Source organism: Furipterus horrens, unplaced genomic scaffold, assembly GCF_987537825.1.
Source record: "Furipterus horrens unplaced genomic scaffold, mFurHor1.1.pri manual_scaffold_7, whole genome shotgun sequence".
NCBI lineage: Eukaryota > Metazoa > Chordata > Mammalia > Chiroptera > Furipteridae > Furipterus > Furipterus horrens.
The window spans coordinates 133,823,058-133,845,909 of NW_028327177.1; the positions used below are offsets into that span (position 1 = coordinate 133,823,058).

A 22,852-nucleotide genomic window follows, 5' to 3' on the forward strand; every position below is an offset into this window, starting at 1 on the left:
CACTGACCTGCCTTTCTCCATTGAGCTCCCCTAACCGTTTTTCCACTACGCTCACCTGAATACAGGTGATGCTCATGATGCTCCTATTTATAACGATGACAACACCGACGACGCCGCGGAAGAGGAAAACAAAGCGGAAAAGGCGGGGCCAGAAACGGAAGTGCAGCGGGGAGTTAGCGGCGTTTTTTAGTTGCCATGGAGACCGGACGAGCCAGGGACCGCAGTTCTTCCCAGTCTGGGTCCTACGCGTTCGCGGGGACAACGTGGACGCCGTCCTCAGGTCTGGCCCGCATCCTCAGTCCCAGCCAGTCCAAACGGCTGTCCTCCCTCGCCTACCCCGAAGCTTCCCACTGCGGCTTGAGGAGTCGACCCCGCCGCGTCTGGCCGCTTGAGCTCCCGCCGCTCCCCGAGCCGCAACTGCTGCGTCTGCGCCCCACCTCGCTGCGCACCCAAGACATCTCGCACTTGCTCACCGGGGTCTTCCGTAATTTGTACACGGCCGAGGTGATCGGCGAGGACGTGAGCACAAGTTTGATCAAAGCCCGCGGCAGCGAGGATGCGCGCCACGAGGAGTTCGTGGACGAGCTGCAGCAGGTACCACGATCCGGCGCCCTCGCGCGCTTCCTACCGGTGCTCACCTGGGGGTGGGAGGCTGTCGCGTCTGTGGACAGTGCGGGCGACCCAGGGCGCGCCCGCAGAAAGACGGGCTCCTGCAGTAGTCGGCTGCTCGACAAGTGTCCACACCTGCTGGGTGCCAGGCACTCTTCCGCGCACTGGGGTTGCAGCTGGAAAAGAGCTAAGTCGCTGCCGCAGTGTTTCCGACATTCTAGTGGGAGGAGACTCGGAACACATGCTTATACAAATAGACACATAATACACGCACAACGCCTATATCTGTAACACATATCTTTATTTCCCTGCACACATATACACATTATAAACAGGCATACCTAGGAGATATTGCAGGTTTGGTTCCAGATCACCGTAATAAAGCGAGTGGTAATCTTTTTACTGATGAAAGGTCTTGCCTTTAATTGGTAAAAAAACACACCCGTGAAGCTCAATAAAGCGAAGTGCAATAAAACGAGGAATGCCTATATTGTGTGTATGTGTGTGCGTGTGTGTGCGTGTGTGTGTGTGTGTGTGTGTGTGTGTAAAACGACTGGGGCAGATAGTGGAATAGTTGTTCCTTGGAGATAAAGCTAAAAGTCATCCCCCCACCCCCGCCTTGGTGGTCCCTGCCTTTGTATGGCAAACCACGATCTTAACGGGGGCATTCATCCCTAGATTTTAGGAGGCAACAGCAACTCTGCTTCCTCATCTGTACAAGGGGGAAAGCAGCAGAGCTGAGTTCTCTCCGCTGGGTCTCGCTCTGGACTGCACTGCTAATGACTCCCTTAACGGAGGCTCAGCTGAGCGCTTTCAAAGCTGCTGAGATCAACTCTGAAGGGCTGGCAGCTGGAGGCTGTGTGCTCACTCCACTCCCTGCAGCCCAGTAGCAAGTCCTCCTTTGAACAGGGATCCGGCTGGCACAACCCTTTGTCTCCCACGGTGGTAAGCTAACTTGTATCTGGTATTTCAGAGTTTGGATCACAGCTCTCTTTACTGTGAAATCAGAATACAAGTGTTCCAGCTGGCCTCTGTTACTGACTTTCCTGTGAAACCTTTGAACCCTTTTCCTCTGTCCGTCTCAGTTTTCACGTATGTCAGGTTGAACCCGATGGCCTCTCTAGTTCTGGACTGTTCTATGCTTCACAGGAAGCCCTGATGCTGGAAGTGAGGTTGAGTAAGGCTATGTGATCTTATACTTCTGTACATTTGTTCACCCGCCTGCCAGATTCGGGAACTCTATAAGCAGCGGTTGGAAGAGTTTGAAATGTTGGAGAGACACATCATTGAGGCCAGAGCACGGGCCCTTGAAGAAAAAGAGCGGGCCATGCACCAGGCCAAAGTCCACGACCTTGAGCCCTTCATCAAGATGCCTCCAGGTGTGTATAAAGAACTCCCACATGCCTTTCACCCCGATTCCCCCGCTGTGAGTATATAACTGTATTTACTCCACTGTACACTCTCTAGTCTTTATCTGAACATTTGGACAGCAAGCTGCAGACGTGATGTTGCATTACCACAAAACACTCCAGTGTGCACGTCTCCAAAACAGGGACACCCTCCTACATAACCAGCATGCAACCCTCCCAGCCCAGAAATCAGCATTGGTGCAACATGAACCTCCAATTCACAGACCCCACTCACATTTCACTAGCTGGCCCACAGCGGCCCACTCTCCTCTGGTCCAGGATCCTGTCTAGGAAGTCATGTTGCATATAATTGTCACATCTCTCTTTTTTTAGACTTTTCATTTGGAACAACGCTTTGATTGTTTTCTGTCTTTCACGTCTGGACAGGTTTTTTTGTTTTGTTTTTTTTACCATTCTAACCATTCTTAAGTGTACAGTTCAGTGGTTGAATACAGTCTAATGCATAACCATCACCACCATTCATCTGCATAACTGTTTTCATCTAGTAAAACTGAAATTTTATATCTAGTAAACAATAACTCCCCCCTACCACAGCCCCTGGCCATTTTACTTTCTGTCTCTGGGATGTTGACTACTCTAAATACCTCAGATTAGTGGAATCTTACAGTATTTGTCTTTTTTGTGACTGGCTTATTTCACTTGGCATAATGTCCTTGAGGTTCATCCATGTTGTAGCATGTGTTAGTGGTGAGTTGTATGAGTTCTTTGTAAATGTTGGCTATTAACTCCTTATGTGATGCATCATTGGAGAATATCTTCTCCCGTTCAGTAGTTGTTTCTTTTTGTTTGTTTGTTTGTTTTGTTTTGTTGATGGTTTCCTTTGCTGTGCAAAACCTTTTTAATTTGATGTAGTCCCATGTGTGTATTTTTTCTTTTGTTTTCCTTGTCTGAGGAAATTTGTCAAAAAATATCCCTAAGAGGGATGTCAACGGTTTTACTGCCTTTGTTTTCTTCTAAGAGCTACATGGTTTTGAGATTAATCCATTTTGAGTTTATTCTCACATATGATATAAGAAGGTGGTCTAGTTTTATTTTTTGCATGTACCTGTACAATTTTCCCAACACAGCTTATTAAATGGACCTTCTTTACCCCATTGTATGTTCTTGTCTCCTTCGTCATATATTAATTGACCATATAGGTACGGGTTTATTTCTGGGCTCTCTAGTCTTCCATTGATTTAGGTGCCTATTTTATGCCAGTGCCATGCTGTTTTGATTACTAAAACCTTGTAGTATGGTTTGATGACAGGTCGCTTGATACTTCCAGTTTCATTATTCTTTGTCAAGATTGTTTTGGCTATGAGGGGTCTTTTGTGGTTCCGTATACATTTTTGGATTATTTGTTCTAGTTCTGTGAAAAATGCCTTTGGTATTTTGATAGGAATTGCATTGAATCTGTAGATTGCTTTAGGTAGTATAGACATTTTAATAATGTTAATTCTTCCTCTCCATGAGCACAGTGTATGCTTCCATTTATTTATATCTTCAGTTTGTTTCTTCAGTATTTTATAATTTTTGAAATATAACTCTTTTACTTCCTTGGTTAAATTTATTCCTAGGTATTTTTTTAATGCAATTATAAATGGGATTGCTTTCTTAGTTTCCTTTTATGATAGCTCATTTTTGGTGTATAAAAATGTGACTGATTCTGAATATTTACTTTGTATCCTGCTACTTTACTGAACTAATTAGTCAGTTCTAGTAAATTTTTGGTGGACTCTTTAGGGTTCTCTATATACAGTATCATGTAATCTGCAAATAATTACAGTTTACTTCTTACTTTCCCTTCCTTTGCCTTTTATTTCTTCTTCTTGTCTGATTGCTATGGCTAGGACTTCTAGTACTATGTTGAATAAAAGTAGTGAAAGCAAACACCCCTGTCTAGTTCCTGATCTTAAGGGAAACACTTTTAGTTTTTCCTTGTTGAATATGATGTTAGCTATGGGTTTGTCATATATGGCCTTTATTATGTTGAGGTGTGTTCCTTCCATTTAATTTTGCTGAGAGTTTTTATCATAAGTGGGTGCTGGATTTTGTCAAATGCTTTTTAAAAATCTGTTGATGTGATCATATGTTTTTATCCTTCATTTTGTTTATGTGGTTTATCACATCCATTGATTTGTGGACATTGTACCAACCTTGCATCCCACAGAGTTTGCTGGGTTTTGTTTCTATTTTTTTATTATTTTATTTTATTTTTATTTTTTTAGGAAGCTGTGGTTGAGGGTTAAGTAAACTGTCCAAGGCCACATAGCTTGTTAAATATGGAGATTCAAACTAGATTCTGTGTTTCTGTTTTTTTAATTATCACAGGCTGCATGTGCTAAGTATCTGCCTGAGGTATAAATTTAAGCTCTTCTCAGGCCTTTTCTGAGCCTTTCCTTGCGAATGTGTGGTCATATTTTAATTTTCCCCAAATATCCAGTGGTTGTTGAATGTCATAGTATTTCATGTCTGGCTGCCATCAAGGGAAGAAGAGAAAGATGAAGGGGTGAAATAAGTGCCAGCCCTTTAAAGTCCCTGGAAGTCACTTCAGCTGGAGGAGAGAATTTTGCCACCGCGACAGGAGGTGCAACAACAGAAGCTGCCACCTCTTTGTCCACACTGCTGCGATCAGAAGCTGTAATCAGCAATCAGAGCACAGATCCCTGATTTTTGGAGGAGGACAGGGTCCTTTTTGTTCATCCGGGTTCCCACAAACTGTATGCAGGTTGCCCCAGGAACATTGCACATATGCCTGCTCTGGGGTTAGAGAAGAGGAATGGGTAAAAACTACTGCGCTGGGAGCTGACGTTAACCATGATTTCCTGTCCAAGTCTTTGCCGGGAAGTTACAAGCCTTTGATAGACTCCGGAGTTCCTAAGTGGTTACATTAGACTGACCCTGTCAGTACACTTGTAGTCGAGGTGAAAAGACATTTCTGGTGCTTCCTACTACACGCTGTCCCAGAATCCCCTCTCCTGACAGCTGTCGACAGCCCTTTCATTCTGTAGGACGGTTCTGATGCTTCGTCATAACCAGAATCAGACTCATTTTTGGCAGCAACACCACTGTGCTCTCCTCACTGTGGCCCATCAGGAGGCACAGGTGATGCTGACCTTGATCACCTGGTCAGGTTAGTGTCTGCTAGGGGTTCTCCACTTTTAATTCTCCAAGCTAAATTGCAACATTTTACCAATATCATGCTCCTCACCAAAGCTCCATCACCACACCGCCAGCATTCACTGAAAACTCCTTCTCAGTCAGCCACCTCTGTGGTGAAACTTTTTATAGTCAGTGCGTTTGTTAAAGAAATTGTGTTATTTTTTTTCCCTATAGACTTGATCACAGCCTGATTTTGCTAATTTCAGTTTTGTGGAGTTGTTTAATCTATTCTTATGATCCCTGAATTTCCTGCAATTCAGTAATTAGTTCTAGAGACTGAATAAGGTTTAGATTAATTTTCTTGGGGGGGGGGCTAGGTGGGTGGAAATGGGCAAGACAACTTCATAGGTGCTGTGTGCTTCCTTCAGGAGGTATATGGTACATTATGTCTCTCTTTTCATGATGCTGGTAGCCTTTGCCTGACTCTGGTATTTCTTTGGGGGTTGTAAATTATAATGAAATGCTAATGGTACTAGAATACTTCCATAGAGAGAAACTTTTCAGCAACTACTTTGATTACCCCAAGGTAGTAGCAGGATTAATTCTTTCCCCTTATTTGCCAGCTTTTAAAATGAGTTGGTTCCACTAGCATCTTTCAAACATGACTAGTGAGGTTTATTTAGTTTTCAAATCAGTATGAACTCATGAATTTCATAGCTACCATTATATTTATTGTCCTTATTGATGCTCCAGGTGTCCCTTCTTTGGCCAGTTTGAGCCTTTTCAAGTTGACCCCTAATTCTCTGACACAACAAAATTGCTTTGATAACTTCCATACCTTCTGGAATGGGCAGATGTTCCAGGCGCATCTTGCATATTTACCACCCCAGACCCGAAATCAGCCATGTCTGTAAGAAGCCCTGGTGCCTTTTATTTTCCCCCAAGACATTGATCTATCCTCCTGTGTCCTTGAAAATCATTATGTTTCTGTACAGTAGGCAAAAGGGACGGTCCTTTTAGGGTTGGAAGACCTGACATATCTGTGGTCTAGAGGGAAGGAGAAGTGGAAGATCTAGTGGCTTAGAAAGGCGTTGCACTCATGGGGCCTTTTAGGGACCAGATGCTGCATAAGGTGCTTTGCATGGGTTATCCCACGGAATCCTTCCAGTGATTCTGTGTCGTAGGTTTCTCTCCATTTTATGGATGTAGGAACTAAACTCAGAGAGAGGATCCAATAACTTCCCTAAATTCCTCATAGCTCAGAAAGACTGGGGCCCAGATTTGAACTTGAGTGTCTGCTGTCTCTTTCTTCTACCAGGAGGAGGAGAAAGGATGGACAACCAGGTACAGTGTCACAGGAGGTGAGCATGAAGCCCTGTCCTTTTTCAGGCCTGCCACCTCTGAGGCGCAGGTCCCATTGGATAGCATACACCCAGCACAGATTCCACACCTCATCCTCCTTCTCGCTCCACCACAGCAGAGTCTTGTAGCTGCCAGAATCCCTCCCTCCACCATGGATCCAGGCAGAGATTTTTGGTAGCTGATATCTCAGGAGGTTTTATTTGTTGCCTGATATCCCCTGTGGCTTGGGAGTCAGATACTGTCCCTGTGTTCCTGCTTTGGCAGGACTTTTTGGTCTAGAGATAAGGGGGGGATGAAATAATTGTTTTTGTTTGTTTTTATTTTTGTTTTATGAAAGTTAAATAAAACATTGAGAACTGGGAAACGAACATCAGAAGAATTTCTCAATGACCTTCATTTTATTTTTTTTACTTAAGATAATATTAAGTTATAGCAGACATTTTCTACCCCGGTTTCTCAGCCTTCTGCTGGTAATGTTTCTCTTTGTTATTTCAAAAGCAGCAGGGGTAGAGACCTTAACCCAGTTCCCTGGACAGGCCTCTGGTCCCTTCTTCTCAGTGTGGGGCAAGGTGACCCAAGAACCTCTTTTAACTTAGATGAGTGGTGGTGAGGACATCCTCCTGAGACTTTTCTTGAGGCCCAGAGGCAGCCTTTTTCTGTTTGCTAATAGATATCAGGGCGTAAGTGTCTCCCAGGCTGAGGGAGAAACGTCAGCATTCTGCAGAACATCTTGTGCTTTCATTCCCTGTCCTTGCTGGTAACTTGTCCACATTATCTTTTGGGGACCAGAAGAACCAGCCCCTTGCAGAGCTTGACTCAGGAGCATAGGACCAGTGCAGGAAGCACACACCCCCCCACCCCCGCCCCAGGTGGAGGAGGATAGTGTCAAGGCCGGTGCAGGCGTTTCCAAGGCTCACCTGGTGCATAATCCAGGCCTGAAGTGGAGAGACTTTCCAAAGGCCCGATAAACAAACTGCTCCCTGCTTCTAAGTAGCACCTAACCACCCACAGCCTGGAGGACAGTGGAGAGAATGGTATCAGAAGGGAGAGGTTACATCTCCTTCCCACATGGCTTTTGCCCTTTGTATGAAAGTTTGATCTTGTAGTGTTTCACATAGGCCATCACCAAAGTCTTTGAGAACTGGGCTAGAGTGTGCCAACTTGGCATAGCTGCCACTCCCTGCTGAGGTCTCTGTATTGCAAAGCAGAGGCCAGGGAGTGCATTTCCCAGAATGTACCTTTCTGCGATGGTTCCAGGGTAGGCCACTGATGAGAGGCCCATGGTGAGCTGTGGAAGGGGAGCCACTGTTATCAAGAAACAGTAGCAGGCAGATGACTAAGCAGCTGTGAATTTCACAGCAGCTTCCAGATAACTTCTCAAGAACCCCCTGCCTCAGGGCCACTGGCTGAACTTGTTAATGATTCCCTGACTCCCTCTCTTCTGCTCTATAATCCTCTGCATTCAAATCGACCTTTTATATGTGATATAGGTAGAGTAATTTCTGTTTTCTTGATCACACCCTATTACAGTACCTAGGCCAAATCTCAAAATCCCCAAATTAACATATGAGGGGAGACATCCCCCTGCACCCCAGAAAGAAAACAAGAATTATCTTCTGGAGGGCCGGCCCCTTGTAGTACAGGCTTCCCCCACTAGGTGAGTGTTCTAGGAACCCATCTGTATCAGTGTACCAGCTGGCGTTGTTGTGAGAGGCTGCATTTGGCTTCAGTGAATATTTTTTTGAAGACTCTTTCAACGCGTTTGCCCATTGCATGATGGGTGGTTTACAAGCACACCTGCTCGCACCGTGCTGTGTATTCAGCAGTTTTTGACCAAAACTGGCATGATTCCCCAGTACCCCACCCTCCCTATTCACCCAACCTCACCCTAATCGACTTTCTTTTCATTTCCCTGGATTTAAAAAGTCCTCAAGGGGAAACATTTTGCCAATGTGGAGGAGGTGAAACAGCAAAATAGCAGAAGCACTAAAAGGCATCAACATCGATGAGTTCAAAAACTGTTTTGAACAGTGGGAAAAACATCTTGATAAGTGTATTACATCAAACGGAGAGTATTTTGAAGGTGACTGAAGTTCAGACATGTAAGAGTAAATACACTATTTTTTATAAATGAATTCCAGGGTTTTTTGGGTCTCTCCTCAAATGATGGGAGAGATAGGTATCCTTCACTTCTCTCACCTAATCCAGAAGGAGAGGCCCTTTAAGATCACCATGTCGGTTAATGGCACAAGCAACAAAGTTTGAACACTTTCAAATCTCCCACTCACCATCATGATGATGGCAAAGGTACAAGAGGGAAAGAGCTTATCTGTGCAAGCCCATTTCAAACCCCTGCCAACATCTCATTAGCCAAAACACACCAATCACATGGCCAAAGTCAAGAGTGAAGAAGTGCGCTCTGTCTACAGTAGCAGGAGTCACATGGCAAAGGTGGATATGGAGACAGGTGAAGAAATGCAGCCATTTATTCAATCTACCATACTTCTCTTAATGAGGTTTTGTTGTAGACCTCTCTGTGAGCTCAGATAATACCAGAACACAGCCTTGCCCAATGTTTGTCCTCTTTTCAGTGGCTGTAAACATTCTCTGACTAGTTTCTTGAATCTCAAAATTACCACCAGGTTCTGAGAAAGAATGGTCAGGTGCTTTAGGATGAAGAAAATTTGGGTGTAACTTCTTTAATGCCCGTCTGGCTTGAAACACCTTTGTCCTTGTTTCCCTCTATGCAGTGAAGACTGTCTTCAGATGGTGTGTGGATAATAAGCTGCTACAGAAACATCATTTGATCTGCCCGGATGACTACTATAGCGATACAGTGCCCTTTTGCTCTGCACCTAAAGGTAAGGCTTCTGTGCCTGGAGGTAATGCTTCCGTCCTCTCTTTGAGCCTCTGATATCATCCCAGGGAAGCTCGTTAGTAGCAGGACCGCCTTTGATCTCATTTCTTTTTTCATAGTCGCCCCCCTCCCCTTTCTTTAATTTTGATAGTGACTCTTGGGAGGCTCAAATCTGAGGATGCCCCGTCCTCACGAGCTCTCTTGACACCTACAAGACAAAGGTCTCAACTCCAGAATGTGGAACATAACGCACCAAGAGATGAAAATGTTTAGAACTGTATTTGAATGACCCGTAAAACAAAACCAAATACAAAACCATGTGTATATCAATGAGGACGCAGATAGGCAAGGGAGCAAGTCCCTGAGGGAGTCAGAGCATGGTCTGAGGGCTTTTCCCAGACCTCACACAGGACCAGAGCAATTTTTCACCATTTAAGTATGGGGGGAAGATTGGGTAGCAAGGCAGAGAAGGGTGTGTGTGTGTGTGAGTGTGTGTGTGAGAGAGACAGAGACCGAGAGAGAGAGAGTCTGGCTAGTTTCCTGTGATATGGGAGGCGGAATCTAGTTTGAGTGGGGTGGGAAGCTGCGTTGTGGGCTGAAGCAGGGAGATAGTTTTTTGGAGGAGTCACTTGTGTGGATTTTGTGGCCAAACATCAGGATGGCTTACTGGTGCCAGGCTCAGAAGAAGAGACCTCCAGCAGCCCTGGTCTGTGAGACTCTGCAGACCTCTGGGGCATTGCAGCTGAGAAGGCATTGGGGTGGGAGGGTTAGAACCCAGAGAGCTGAGTGGGCTGACGCAGGAAGAGTACCCTGACAGCCAGAGCTACGTAGAGGAACAAGGCCAGAAAGAGGTAGCAGAATCACGTGTCATGGAATACTAAGCCACTTGGTATTTTATTTTTATTTATTTATTTTTAAAAAGATTTTATTGATTTTTAGAGAGGGGGAAGGGAGGGAGAAAGAGAGGGAGAGAAACATCAATGTGCAGTTGCCTCTCGTTCAGCCCAACTGGGGACCTGGCCTGCAACCCAGGCACGTGTCCTGCCTGGGAATCGAACCAGCGACCCTTTGGTTCGAAGGCCAGTGCTCAATCCACTGAGCCACACCAGGCAGGGCCCACCTGGTATTTTAAAGTTAGTTGGAAACCCACTATCTTATGCACGGCATTAACACGTGTTGAGGAGCACTAGGCATTGTGCTGAGAAGCCTGTGGTGGTACCCGTTTCACTGCATTCTTGCTAAGCAATGAATGTCCACATGGAACCTTTGGAGGATGATCTTAAGAGTATAAAAAACTAATACAAACTTTGATTCCTATGTGAGCTTTTTAAAAGCATGTTCACATGTGGACATGCATGTGTGGATAACACTGGTCTACTCGGGTCCTTTGACCATATTTGACAACAAACAAAGATTTTAACACTCAAGTCGTAAGTCTCAAGTATATAAAATAAGGTCCAGGAGTCCTTTATATGCTGAAGAGCAAATATATCTAGCAGTACGTGTGAAGGTTTAGGACAAAACATCAAGTGCTTTTATTTAGTCATCTTAGAAATGTCCGTCTCCTCACCTTGGTACAGTAACTCGGTTGGTTTCCTTGACGCCATAGGCAACTTCGCCCCTGGATATTCCAAACTGACGTTCAGCTGTGAGAAGCGTTCTGTCCCAAAGAAAGAGCTGACCAAGAAGCTTGAAGCTTCATGCAGGGAGACACTCACTAAGTCTGAAGACGAGTTAGATTACACTGTGGACAGCCTGACCTGGGACTCATCTTTAAAGGCCAAACTCAGAACGAAAGAAACTGCCAAGGTTAGTGCTAAAGCCTGGGCACTGCGGGGGTGGTGGTGGTGGTGGTGGTGGTGGTGGTGTGTGTTGGTGGTGTGTGTTGGGGGGCAGTGGGGACAGAGGGATGATGAAGGGAACGAGTTCCGGGGGACACAGAAGTTGTGATCAATCCACAGCCAAGTCAAGAAGAGAGCTGACATTAGCCATCTGTTGGTCATGCAGTTAGCCAAGATGGCAACACACACAGTCCCTCTGCCTGGTGTTGAGTCTATACTTTTTTGTGTTTCAAAGAGAGTGAGCCCACCGAAGAATAAAAACTGGATGAACCATTTACGTGCGCCACAGAGACAACTAGAGCGACGTCTCCTTGCCAGAATGGAGAGTCGGAACCACTTCCTAAAAAACCCTCGGTTTTTCCCTCCTGGCACGCCACATGGAGGCAGGTCTCTTGTCTTTCCTCCAAGGAAGCCAGCACCGGTAGGGGAATTCCCGAGTGGAGAGCCGGAGCCAAGGTGTGTCTCTCCCTGACTTGTACTCTCGGAAAATCTGACCCTTCAGAGCAGCACTTTTCACCTGGGATGCCATAAGAATTTTTAAAACATGCAATACCTGACTATTTAGTCAGGGGGCACTGATCCCTTTTCTTTTAGATTGTCAAATTAAAAAAAAAAAAAAAAAAGAGAACAGCCAACATAACAGTAGCCATCTGGTGTGAATGAATCAAACTGATACCTAGTTTTTGTCAGATAGGCAAAAAGATATATTTTTTTGGTATGCAAGCTGCAGAATTGTAGTAATTTGTTTATATGTGCCATGAGATGAAGAAGGTTGAAAATCGTTGCTTTAGAGTAAAACCCAGAAGGTCCTAGACCTGGTCTGGCTTATGAAGGATCCTAGATTTTTGTAGAGGGACAGGGTGCCATTATCAGCACAGAGCAGGGCATCAGGGCTCGCCACAGATGTGGCCTTTGGACATCTCCAGAGTCCTGGATTTGTGCTTTTCTGACCTGCCAGAGTCTTGAGGAATAGTGGTTAGTGTTAGTCTGTTACATCAAACAGTCTGAGTCAAATGGGAGGAAGCCCTACAGCCATATGTCTTAGATAATAAAAATGTTTAAAATTTGATTAATTGCATATCATTAGTATCAGTTGTGATTTTTCTTTAAGAAAGTGCCTTTAGCTATATTTCAATAATTGTTCTTAAGAAAGAACAATTCATGGGTTAATAATTTTAATGGGCTTAAAACTATTAACTTTTCCTTATTTGACAAATAATATCTTTTTTATTAAGAAAAATTAGAAAAGACTGCTATTTCAAAGAAAAGCAGCACCTGCTCTGACTGGTGTGGCTCAGTTGGTTGGAGCATCCACCTGTAACTGAAAGGTTGTGGGTTCGATTCCCAGTCAGCGCTCATACCTAGGGAGCAGCTTCAATCCCCAGTCCTGGTGTGCAATCCCTGGCACTTACAGTTCCTGGTATGCACACAAACAGGAGTCAAACTAATTGATGCTTCTCACTCATATGGATGTTTCTCTCTCTCTCTCTCTCTCTCTCTCTCCCTCCCTCCTTCTCTCCCTCTTTCCCTCCCTCCCTTCCTCTCTTTCTCTAAAAAAGCAAAGAAAAAAATGTCCTCTGGTGAGGATTAAAAAAGAAAGAGAGAGAGAGAAAGAAAAGAAAAGCAGTGCCTATAGTAAAAATGCAGCTAACAGATTGGAGTTTAGGTGTCCAGAATTTTTCCTGTGCATACTGAAAGTGAAATATGTAGCTACCTGTATTTTAACAAAGATTCAGTCATGCTGTAAACTTACTTTGCATCCCGCTTTAACAACAACACAACCCAGAAAATGACATATTGTGAATATGTGTGAGGGCTTAGGTGTATTACTGTACATGAATCAGTACCTTGTGGAATTTCATCACACGGACGAAACAAACGGCCTTTTCCCCCTTTGCCCTCCCGCAGCTGTGCTGACACTCCAGTGTTCCTCGCTAAGCCACCGGTCGCATTTTTCACAGATTACGAAATTGGATTTGTTTATAAGGTAGAAATCTTCTTTCTTTTTCTTTTTTTTAAATAATTTATTTATTTGTTTGTTAATTTTTAGAGAGAGGGTAAAGGAGAAAGAGAAGGAGAGAAACATCACTGTGTGCTTGCCTCTCACTCACGCCCCCAACTGGAGACCTGACGTGCAGCCTAGTCATGTGCCCTGACTGGGAACGAACCAGTGACACTTGGCTTGCAGGCCGACGCTCAATCCACTGAACCACAGCAGCCAGGGCTGAAATCTTATTTCTTGCTATATCCTATTCAATCTGCTTTTATTATGGAATTCTGACACCATACACAAGACGAGGGAAAGACCCTGATGAACTCTGTGTGCCCACCACCCAGCTTCAACAGTTAACTCCAGCCTGCAAATGTGGTTTCGTTTGTTACCCCACAGTTTCCTCCTGTGTATGTGTGTATGTGTGGTGCACATGTGTACAATGGAATATTTTAAGGAAAAGCCTAGACATCATGTCCTTCTTTGGTTAATAGTAGCTTGCCCTGACTGGTGTGGCTCCAAATGGTTGCTGGTTCGATTCTGGTCAGGGCACATGTCTGAGTTGCTGGCCAGGTCCCGGATTGGGGGCATGTGAGAGGCAACTGATGGGTGTTTTCCACTCTTTCTCCCTCCCTTCCCCTCTCTCTAAAAATAAATAAATAAAATCTTTTAAAAAATTTCTTAAGTCTCTCTAACAGGTAAGAAATTTTAAAGAAATAACCATTATCACACCCAGCAATAGTAATAACGTTGCCTTAATATCAACTAATATCTGCCCATGTCTGATTTTTCTCCACTTCTTTTTTTTAAGTCAATTTGCAGTTGGTTTCTTTGAATTGGAATTCAAGTATTACAGTTGGTTAAAATGTCTTATTTCTCCTTTAGTTGAAAATTCCTCCTATACCCCCTTCTTTTTAAAAATGGCATTTATTTATTAAAGAAACTGCAATTTTTTACATCCCGGATTCGGCGAATTTCATTATTGGGGTGGCATTAAACACGTGTCTTTAGCCCCTGTTTGCCATAAACTGGTAGTTAGGTGTAGAGGTTTGATTAGATTCATATTCAAAATTATTTTTCTTTTAAGCGAGAACACACAACGAGGTAAAGACAGTCTATCCAATAAATGGTGTTGGGGAAATTGGACAGATACATGCAAAAAAAAAAAAAAAAAGAAAGAAAGAAACTAGACCCCTTATACCAAATATAAGAATAAAGTTACAATGAATTGAAGACTCAAATGTAAGCCTGGAAACAATAAAACTGCTAGAAGGAAATAAAGACGGTAGGGGATACATAGTAATGGGGAAAAAATACAATAAATAAATAAATACATTTAAAAAAAAGAAAATAAAGGCAATAAGGTCTCTGACATTTCTCTTAGCAATTTTTTTCTGACATATCTCCTGAGGCAAGGGGAACAAAGAAAAAACAAACAAATGGGACTATATCAAACTAAAAAGTTTTTGCACAGCAAAGAAAACCATCAACAAAGTGAAAAGACAACCTGCAGAATGGGAGAAGGTATTTGCCAATGATGTATCTGATAAGGGGTTAATATCTAAAATTTGTGAAGAATTCATGCAACTCAACAGTGAAATCCAAACAATCCAATTAAAAAATGGCCAGAGGACCTGAATAGACACTTCTCCAAAGAGGACATACTGATGGCCAATAGACATGAAAATATGCTGAGTGTCACTAATCATCAGAGACATGCAAATTAAAACCACAATTAGATATTACCTCATGCCTGTCAGAATGGCCATCATCAATACATCAAACAAGTGTTAGGATGTAAAGATAAAATAAATCCAGTCAGGGGATGAAACAGGGCCAGGGAAATACAGTTACATGCAGGACTTGAAGGTGCCAGCTGTGGGCACCTGTGGGTGACATGAACAGAATGCAGGGAACAGTCCTCCCTCTGCCTTTGCCTCGTTGTCTGCTGCGCACCCCTTGAAGCTTGCTTGCTTGTCACTTCTCTGGAAAATCATCCTGACCTTTCCTGACTGGATTACATGTCCCTCCTGCAGCCTCTTTTTGTACTGTGGGCTCTTTTGTGGCACAATTCTATATTTATCTTCCCCATTAGACTGTAAGTAAGCCCGACAAGGGCAAGCATTATTTTTAGATTTATGTTAGCATGTCATTATCAGGGCTTGGCACATAGTAGGCTCTCAGTAAATAAGTGCCAACTGACTTCCTGGACAATGGAATATGGGTCTACCTCTCAGTCTTGCCTACCCTTGCTAAATAAGATAAATTGAGAGCAAATGAAAGGTACTCTATTTTACTTTTTTAAAAAAAAATTGTGTGTGTGTGTATGTGTATGATTTTTTTGTTGGGTTTTGATAAGGTGATGAATAACAGTTCACAAATGTTTTAGTAAGATATTTATTCCTATAGAAGGTTGCTAAACATAAAAATGGTTAAATATATAGGAAAATATATGTCTAATAACGTTAAAATTAAACAAAGTACAACGTAATGATCATGACTACGCAAAAATATGAGTACATGTGGCTGGGAGAAGCCACCCATTGTGCACAGAAAATCACGCAGAAAATAGTGCATTTTAGAGAAGAATTTTTAAGAATCTTTTTTTTCCCCATAAACTTGTGTTGCTACTGATAAAAACCTTGCAAATTTAAAAAAATATATGACTAAGAATTAAGTTCTTCACTGTTGCAGAAAGAAGTTACAGATAAGGAAATGGAGAGTGTTAGAATAAACTGTACGATGCTAGATTGTGGTTGGAAATATAAATATGGATTCAGAGACAGATGGCGAGAAGACATGTCAAAAGGACATAAAGCTCCCAGTGGCCAAAGTTGGAACAACTCAAGCAACAAAATAAATGATGGTGTTAGAGTATAGCCCACAGAATAAAATAAATATCCATGAATCCGTACTGATACAAGTAAATAGCTGAAAAAATAGACAAATGGGAGAGAAGGGACAGCCCTTTATTATGGAAGAATTCTAAGTATAATGTAGAAAGAGCGAGAGAAATAAATCACCATTCAATATCATACTAATGCTAAAATTAGTAGGTAAAAGTTGAAGCAGAAACAGATAATTATATAGTGTGTCCCCAAATATTTAGTAGTTCCAAAGGAAGTATAATAACCATACAGTGGAGAATCCTCGCAGACATCACCTGAACCCAGGGATTAAGGTTAACATCGCCACTAAGAAGACACATCAGTTTCATATACCCCTGATGTGACATACTGAGAAGGGCACATTGCTTTTGTGGTATTCTTGCAAGTAACACAACCTCAATCCAGTCCTGAGTAAACATCACACATAAGGAAACAAGAAAAGTTGGGGAGCCGTCAGCGATTGGAAGAGACTAGGAAGACGTGATAACCAAAGGCAATTTTGGATCCTGGATTGGATCCAAGAACAGAAAAAGAATATTAGTGGACAAACTGGAAAAGTCCACATGAATTCTGTGGTTTAGTCAATATTGCACCACGCTTAATTTCTTACTTTTGATCATTGTTTTGTTGTTATGTAAAATGTCAACATAAAGGAAAGCTGGGCGAAGAATATATGGGACCTCTATGGATTATTTTTGCAACTCTGGCCAGTGTTATCTCAGAATTAAGCAGAAGAAATATATGTATACTGGGGAAACTTCTTAAGTTAGGGCCATATTGTAACTAGATAAACTGAAGAACAGGAATCTACAAAAAATAAAAGTTCCAGAACTGAAATTAAGTACTCAGTAGATGGGCTTAACAGCAGATTAGACATAGATGAAGAGAAGGCTTGCAGACAGGTCAGTAGAAATGATCCAGACTAAAGCATGAAGAAAAAAAAAAAAGATGGTAACAATACACAGGATAGCACTTAAAAAATACGGGATACAGTATACAGGTCTGTTGTATAACTAAAATCCCAGAAAGAGAGGGGCGAGAATGGGACAGAAGAGGCGTTGAAAGCAGTAATAGATGAGAATGATCCGAATGAATGGCCTAAGTAGAATAGAAGAACACCATACCTACCTAGGCACATTAGAGTAAAGTCCTCCTCTAAACCAAAGAAAAGGGGAAAACAACAACAAAACTTAAATCACCTAAAGAAGATCACCCACCACCTTCTACCAAATGACAGAAACTAGAAAATATTGGAATGGAAGTTTTAAGTGATGAAAATATAACTTTCAATCGGATACAGGATGATGCTGCAACCAACTGAGCTACACTGACCAGAGCTGTACCAATTATTAACCTCAGAGAAAGAGAAAGCATCATTACAGATCCTACAGACATTAGAAGGATGACAAGAGGTTTATGAACAACTTTATGCCTAGAAATTTGGAAATATAGACAAAATAGACATTTTTTCAGGAAAACAATTTACAGAACAGATCCAAGAAAACATAAAACACCTGAACAGTTCCATAGGATGTCACTGAATCTATAATTTCACACATTCTCATTATGTATGCACAACTCTGTGAATATACTAAACAACATTGGATTATATACTTTAAATGGGTGAATTCTATAGCATGTGCAGTATTATCTCCATAGAGCTAAAACAACAACAGCTTTTTAAAAAATTGCCACAAATAAAACTTCAGGCCCTGATGGCTTTATCAGTGAATTTTTTCTAACAGATAAGGAAGAAATGCAACAATCTTTTACAGACTCCTACAGAGAATAGGGAAAGAGGTAACACCATCAAACTTGTTTTATGAGACAAGCATAAACTTGATACCAAAGCCTGAAAAGAATTATTATAAGAAGGCTAAACTTAGTCATGAACCGAACTGCAGAATTCTTTAACAAAGCATTAGCAAACTGAGTTCAGTTATATAAAAACGATAAACATCACAGCCAAGTTGGTTTGATCTAGCAAAGTTAAGCATTTGAAAAGCAATCATTATAATTTTCCACATTAACACAATAAGGGCAGAAGTCATATAAGTTATCAGTAGATGCAGACAGAATTCATTACCTATTTCTGATTTTTAAAAAGCTTTGCAAACTAGGAATAGAATAAAACTTTCATAATTTAATAAAAGGTATCTACAAAAATAAAACTACTCACAGCTGACATGATTGTGTACCCAGAAAATCCAAATGAATCTGCAAATACCTTATGGGAATTGACAAGTCAATTTATTAAAAGCTAAACAACGTAAAACCACCATTTTCTCTTGCTGACAGATTTTTTTGGATCAGAAATTCAGACAGGGCGCAATAGGGATGGCTCGTTCCACCAAATTTGAGACTGTAGCTGGAAAGGGTCAGTGCATGGGGGTGGCTTGATAGTCGAGCTGGAATTTCTGAGGCATTTTCACTCACAGAGTGGTCAATGCTGGTTGCCGGGAGACAGCTGAAGCCTTGGCTTCCTCACAGAATGGTCAGTTCAGGGTATGACTGTGCACAGCAGCTCAAAGTGAAGGTCAGAGCTTCTGACTATCCTGGCAAGCACGATGGAGGTTGCATCACTTTTTGTGACCTAACCTTGCAGGTTACCTCTGGAAATAGGTTATCTCTGTAGGTTAAAGGTTACAAGTGAGTCGCTCAGTTTGGCCCAGATTCCAGGGGAAACTGAACAGATCTCACCTCTTAATGGGATGGGTGTCCAAGAACTTGGGGACATGTTTTAAAACTGCTACAGGTGATAGTGAATAGGAGGTATTGCAGGCAACCAGCACAGATTGGAAGAGGCCCAAAGGCTCCAGGAGAGGTTGACTTATGGTGGTGACATTGATAAGAGTTCCCGATAGGTCTGGACATCAAAAGATAATACAAGTTATAAACTTGCAGATGTTTATAACATATACCTTACAAAGAATTAGTACCCAGAATACATGAACTCCTAGAGATTAATAAGAAGATCACGTATACAGATGGCAAACTGGTAAAAGGATATGAACCAACAATTCACACAGGAAGAAAGCCAAATGGAAAATAAACATACAAAAAGATGCTTGTCGTCATTAGCAGCAGAAGGAAAATTAAACGAGTCTCCCCACACTTGGGTCTAGTTCGCTGACAGATTAGTGAATATGTCATGCTGCCCCAAATTGACTTTAATGTTGATTTAGGAACACATGCCTATGAATGAAATTATAAAGACATACTTCAAATGTATGTTGCTGTTACCTGGTGTGGATGGGGGGGGGGGGGTCAGCTGGAGAAGGGCTTTATCTGTATTTTTAATGTTTTATTCCTTAAGCCAGATGATGGAAACATGACTTTTGGCATGTTATAATTTATGCATTTTTTCCAGTATACATTTTTTCCAGTATAATATCTCACAAAATAGAAGCAAAGATGTGTACATGTATTGAGCTCCTTGTCTGTGTGAGGCACTGTGCTGGTGGCTGGTGGGGGCCGGCAGTGTGTGAGTTCCAGGTTTTGCACCGAGGGGTCTCCCACCGAGGGGTCTCCCAACTGAGTGAGGGTAAAGAGAAGGCAGAGCTTAATGGGGCTGGGTGGGTTGAGTGAAGGAGAGCAGTCCAGTTACAACCCTGGCATAGAGGTGCCCATAACACCCCTTCCACTGGGCCTTTGGAAAGAAGTGGCCCAAAGGGATGTGTGGGAAAGAAGACTGTAGGTAAGAGGTGAGGTGAGCAGAACTTGGGAGCAGAACTTTGTCACCCCCATAGGTCAACCACTCCTAGAGCCAGGTCCTGGGCTCAAATCTCAACCCTGTGACTTACCAGCTAAGAGTCTCGCTGAACTCTCTAGATCGTTCCCACCTGTCCTGGTTATTGCAAGGTTGAACGGGCACATGACAGGTGCTTTATAAACAGGGCAAAGATAGGTCAGACTATTTCTGCCTTCATGTTGACCTTGCATTTTATTTTTTTCAACAAACGTAGAGAGACCAGCATAATGAATCCCCATGTGCCTATCATTCAGCTCAACAGTTCCAAACACGTGGCCAAGCTTCGTTAATACTCCGACCCCTTCCCATATTATTTAATAAATCCCAGACCTCATGTCATTGGTCCATCCATGTCACTGTCTCAAGGAGCCCACCCTTACCTTTGAACAGATGGTCATCTCCCTGCAGAACACCACCGCCAACAGCCGCTACCTGCGAGTTCTCCCGCCCTCTACGCCCTACTTCTCCCTGGGACTGGGTGAGCTCGGCGTAGCCGTTGTCTAGACTGCCTCAAAATTACGTGTCGGGCTTGCTCCCAGCTCCTGGCCCACCTGGCCCTCAGGTGACTCCCCATCTGTGACCTGAGCTCCAGTCGTTAGCAATCCCTGGGGGCCCTCACCCTCTGCTGGAGGCCTGCTGTTCTTCCCTGCAGTGAGGTCTCTGAGTCTTGACAGCTTCTCTCTCAAGTCACCTCCCTCCAGGCTCTGGGTCTGCCATCTCCTCACCCTCCAGGCTGTCACTTTAACCATTACCGTGGCATCCCATGTCACAATGTTTTTCTGAAGATCATCTGAGGGTGTCACCCCAGCTCAGGAATCTTAAATGGCTCTCTGTTGCCCACAGAATAAATTCTAAGCCATAGGGTCAGGCATGGCGTCACCTAAGCCTTCTGGATGGACCATGTCCCCTCCCCCTCCCCTAGTATTTTTACCCGCAGTCCCTGCCCCTGTAGCCTGCTCCCCAGGCACACCCTGCTGGCTCTGCCATTGGCAGGACCTTGGCCCGGGAGGCTTTGACTCCCCAAGCCAGCCCCAACTATCAGGGCACCGGGGGTCTGCCCGTACCCTCTGCTTGCTGTCTGTAACACTGAAGCCCAAGCCCTGGTGGCTGACTGGTCCACAGCTCGTCATCTGTCACTTTTGTCGTGCACAGGAATGTTCCCAGGAAAAGGTGGAATGGTGGCTCCTGGAATGGCCTGCCAGTACGTTGTCCAGTTTTTTCCCGACTGCCTTGGGGATTTTGATGACTTTATTTTAGTGGAGACCCAGTCAGCCCACAAGCTCCTGATCCCCCTGCAGGCCCGGAGGCCGCCCCCGGTGCTGACGCGTGAGTGTGCACCCTGTCCTCCTGGGGATCCCATTAGGGTTGGTGAGTCCCTGTAAGTGCTGCTGGCCTTCTGGGCCCTTTGTGGTAGCACGCAGCTTGGCAGGGCCTTCTGGGTCCTGAGCAGGGACCTGCCAGCAGGGTCTACACAATCACCCCGTGTCCTGCTTGCTGGTGGAGGCTGGCTGAATTACCTGCCACAGCGGAGAGGGGGTCAGCAGCCCAGCTAACCCCAGTGTGGCCTTTGCTGGCTTGTGGACACCCCTGGATGGGCTTGTGTCACACTGAGGCAGGGCAGGAGTGCCTGGAGCCTTCAAGAGATGCTGCCTGTGAGGCTGTGGTGTGGGCTTCCTCGGGAAAGCTGACTTTGGCTGGGCCCCCTCACTTACAAGTCTCCTCAGCTGGGCACAGGCAGGAAGTTGGGACTGTGACCACAGCCTCCCGGGCCACACCGGGTGGCCCTGCCTGAGGCCTGAGAGCACCGTGGGAGCTGCCTCCTGTGGCTCAAGCCAGGAGTGGGAGCAGGGGTCGGAGCATGTCCCCACTCACCCTCTCTGATAGGGATGCTGGGCGGGGCCCCTGCCCTGAACTCTGATTGGACCCCGGGAGAACAATGACAGTAGCGCCTATTCACAGCGATGTGCTATGTCCCTTGTGCATCTTCCTGTGGCTGCAGTGCCGCCGCTGTTGGACTGTGGTTACTGCCTCATTGGGGGAATGAAGGTGTGCAGATTCCTCTGCAAAAACGTGGGCTTCAGTGTCGGCAAGTTCTGTGTCATGCCTAAGAAGAGCTGGCCGCCGCTCAGTTTCAGGGTGAGTGATCACAGATGGCCACCTGGAGAAACAGATCCATCCAAGGCAATAGCCTCCTGTGAGGGACTTGCTACGGTGCACCTGTGATTGAAAACACACAGAACACCAAATTTTATAACCTCGCTATCCAACGGCCGCATCCAAGCGAGAGTCCGTATGTACGGAGACGCGCGCTGCAGCTCCGGTCCTGCCACTAATACGCGCATGACCGTGGGCAAGTTATATCACTTCCCTATCCTTCAAGGCCCGGCTCTCTGTCACCGCATTTTTTCATTCAGTCAGTCATTGTGGTAGCAAATGTTGGAATATGTCAGAGGTCCCAAATTGGCAGCTCTTTGGCTGAATTCTGGGGGTACACTGAGTTGGCACAGTGCTGAAGAACATTTTTTGAGCCAACATTTGCAAATCTCCAGGCGCTTTCACATCAAAGGTCCACATTTCCAGTGTCTTTGGAAAATGTGGGAGATGTGCAGCCTTGGGCCAGGATTTGCGGTGGCCCTGTCGGCTGCAGTGGGAAGCAGGACACGTCTACCCTCTCTCCTGCCACTCACCTCCCCCTGTCCCCACAGCAGGGGGTGCTCACACCACTCAGCAGCGTGCTCCCACCATTGTCTTCCTTACAGTAAAGATAGTTCTCTGCACCGGTGTCTCTGGAAAACAAGTGACAGATCCACAGGACCATGTGTTCCAAGAGACACGTTTCCCACATTTCTGTTGCCTGCTGTGGTCCCTAGGCATGGGTTTGGGTCCCTAGCATGCTAAGTGGCTTCCTGTGTGGCTTTCTGCACCTGGGCTGCAGCTCCGTTCACGAGACGACAGCTGCCTTCAAATTCAGGGGCGTATAGCCAGAGGTGGGACAGGGATGGAGGCGGACGGAGAGGCTGGCACCTGCCGTGCCGGGTGA

General features: G+C 44.3%; 1 protein-coding gene across 1 annotated transcript in view; it reads left to right on the forward strand.

Moving 5' to 3' along the window:
* Nucleotides 1-180: 180 nt before the first annotated feature.
* DLEC1 (DLEC1 cilia and flagella associated protein) overlaps nucleotides 181-22,852 on the forward strand; it is a 50,306-nt gene continuing 27,634 nt past the window's right edge. Inside the window, exons 1-9 of the mRNA XM_090284513.1 lie at nucleotides 181-594; nucleotides 1,838-1,988; nucleotides 9,236-9,346; nucleotides 10,952-11,151; nucleotides 11,419-11,639; nucleotides 13,092-13,170; nucleotides 20,203-20,290; nucleotides 20,965-21,138; nucleotides 21,812-21,948. Of these exons, the coding sequence (XP_090140639.1) occupies nucleotides 196-594; nucleotides 1,838-1,988; nucleotides 9,236-9,346; nucleotides 10,952-11,151; nucleotides 11,419-11,639; nucleotides 13,092-13,170; nucleotides 20,203-20,290; nucleotides 20,965-21,138; nucleotides 21,812-21,948 (1,560 nt within the window). The 5' untranslated portion in view covers nucleotides 181-195. The remainder of the gene's footprint in view (nucleotides 595-1,837; nucleotides 1,989-9,235; nucleotides 9,347-10,951; nucleotides 11,152-11,418; nucleotides 11,640-13,091; nucleotides 13,171-20,202; nucleotides 20,291-20,964; nucleotides 21,139-21,811; nucleotides 21,949-22,852) is intronic.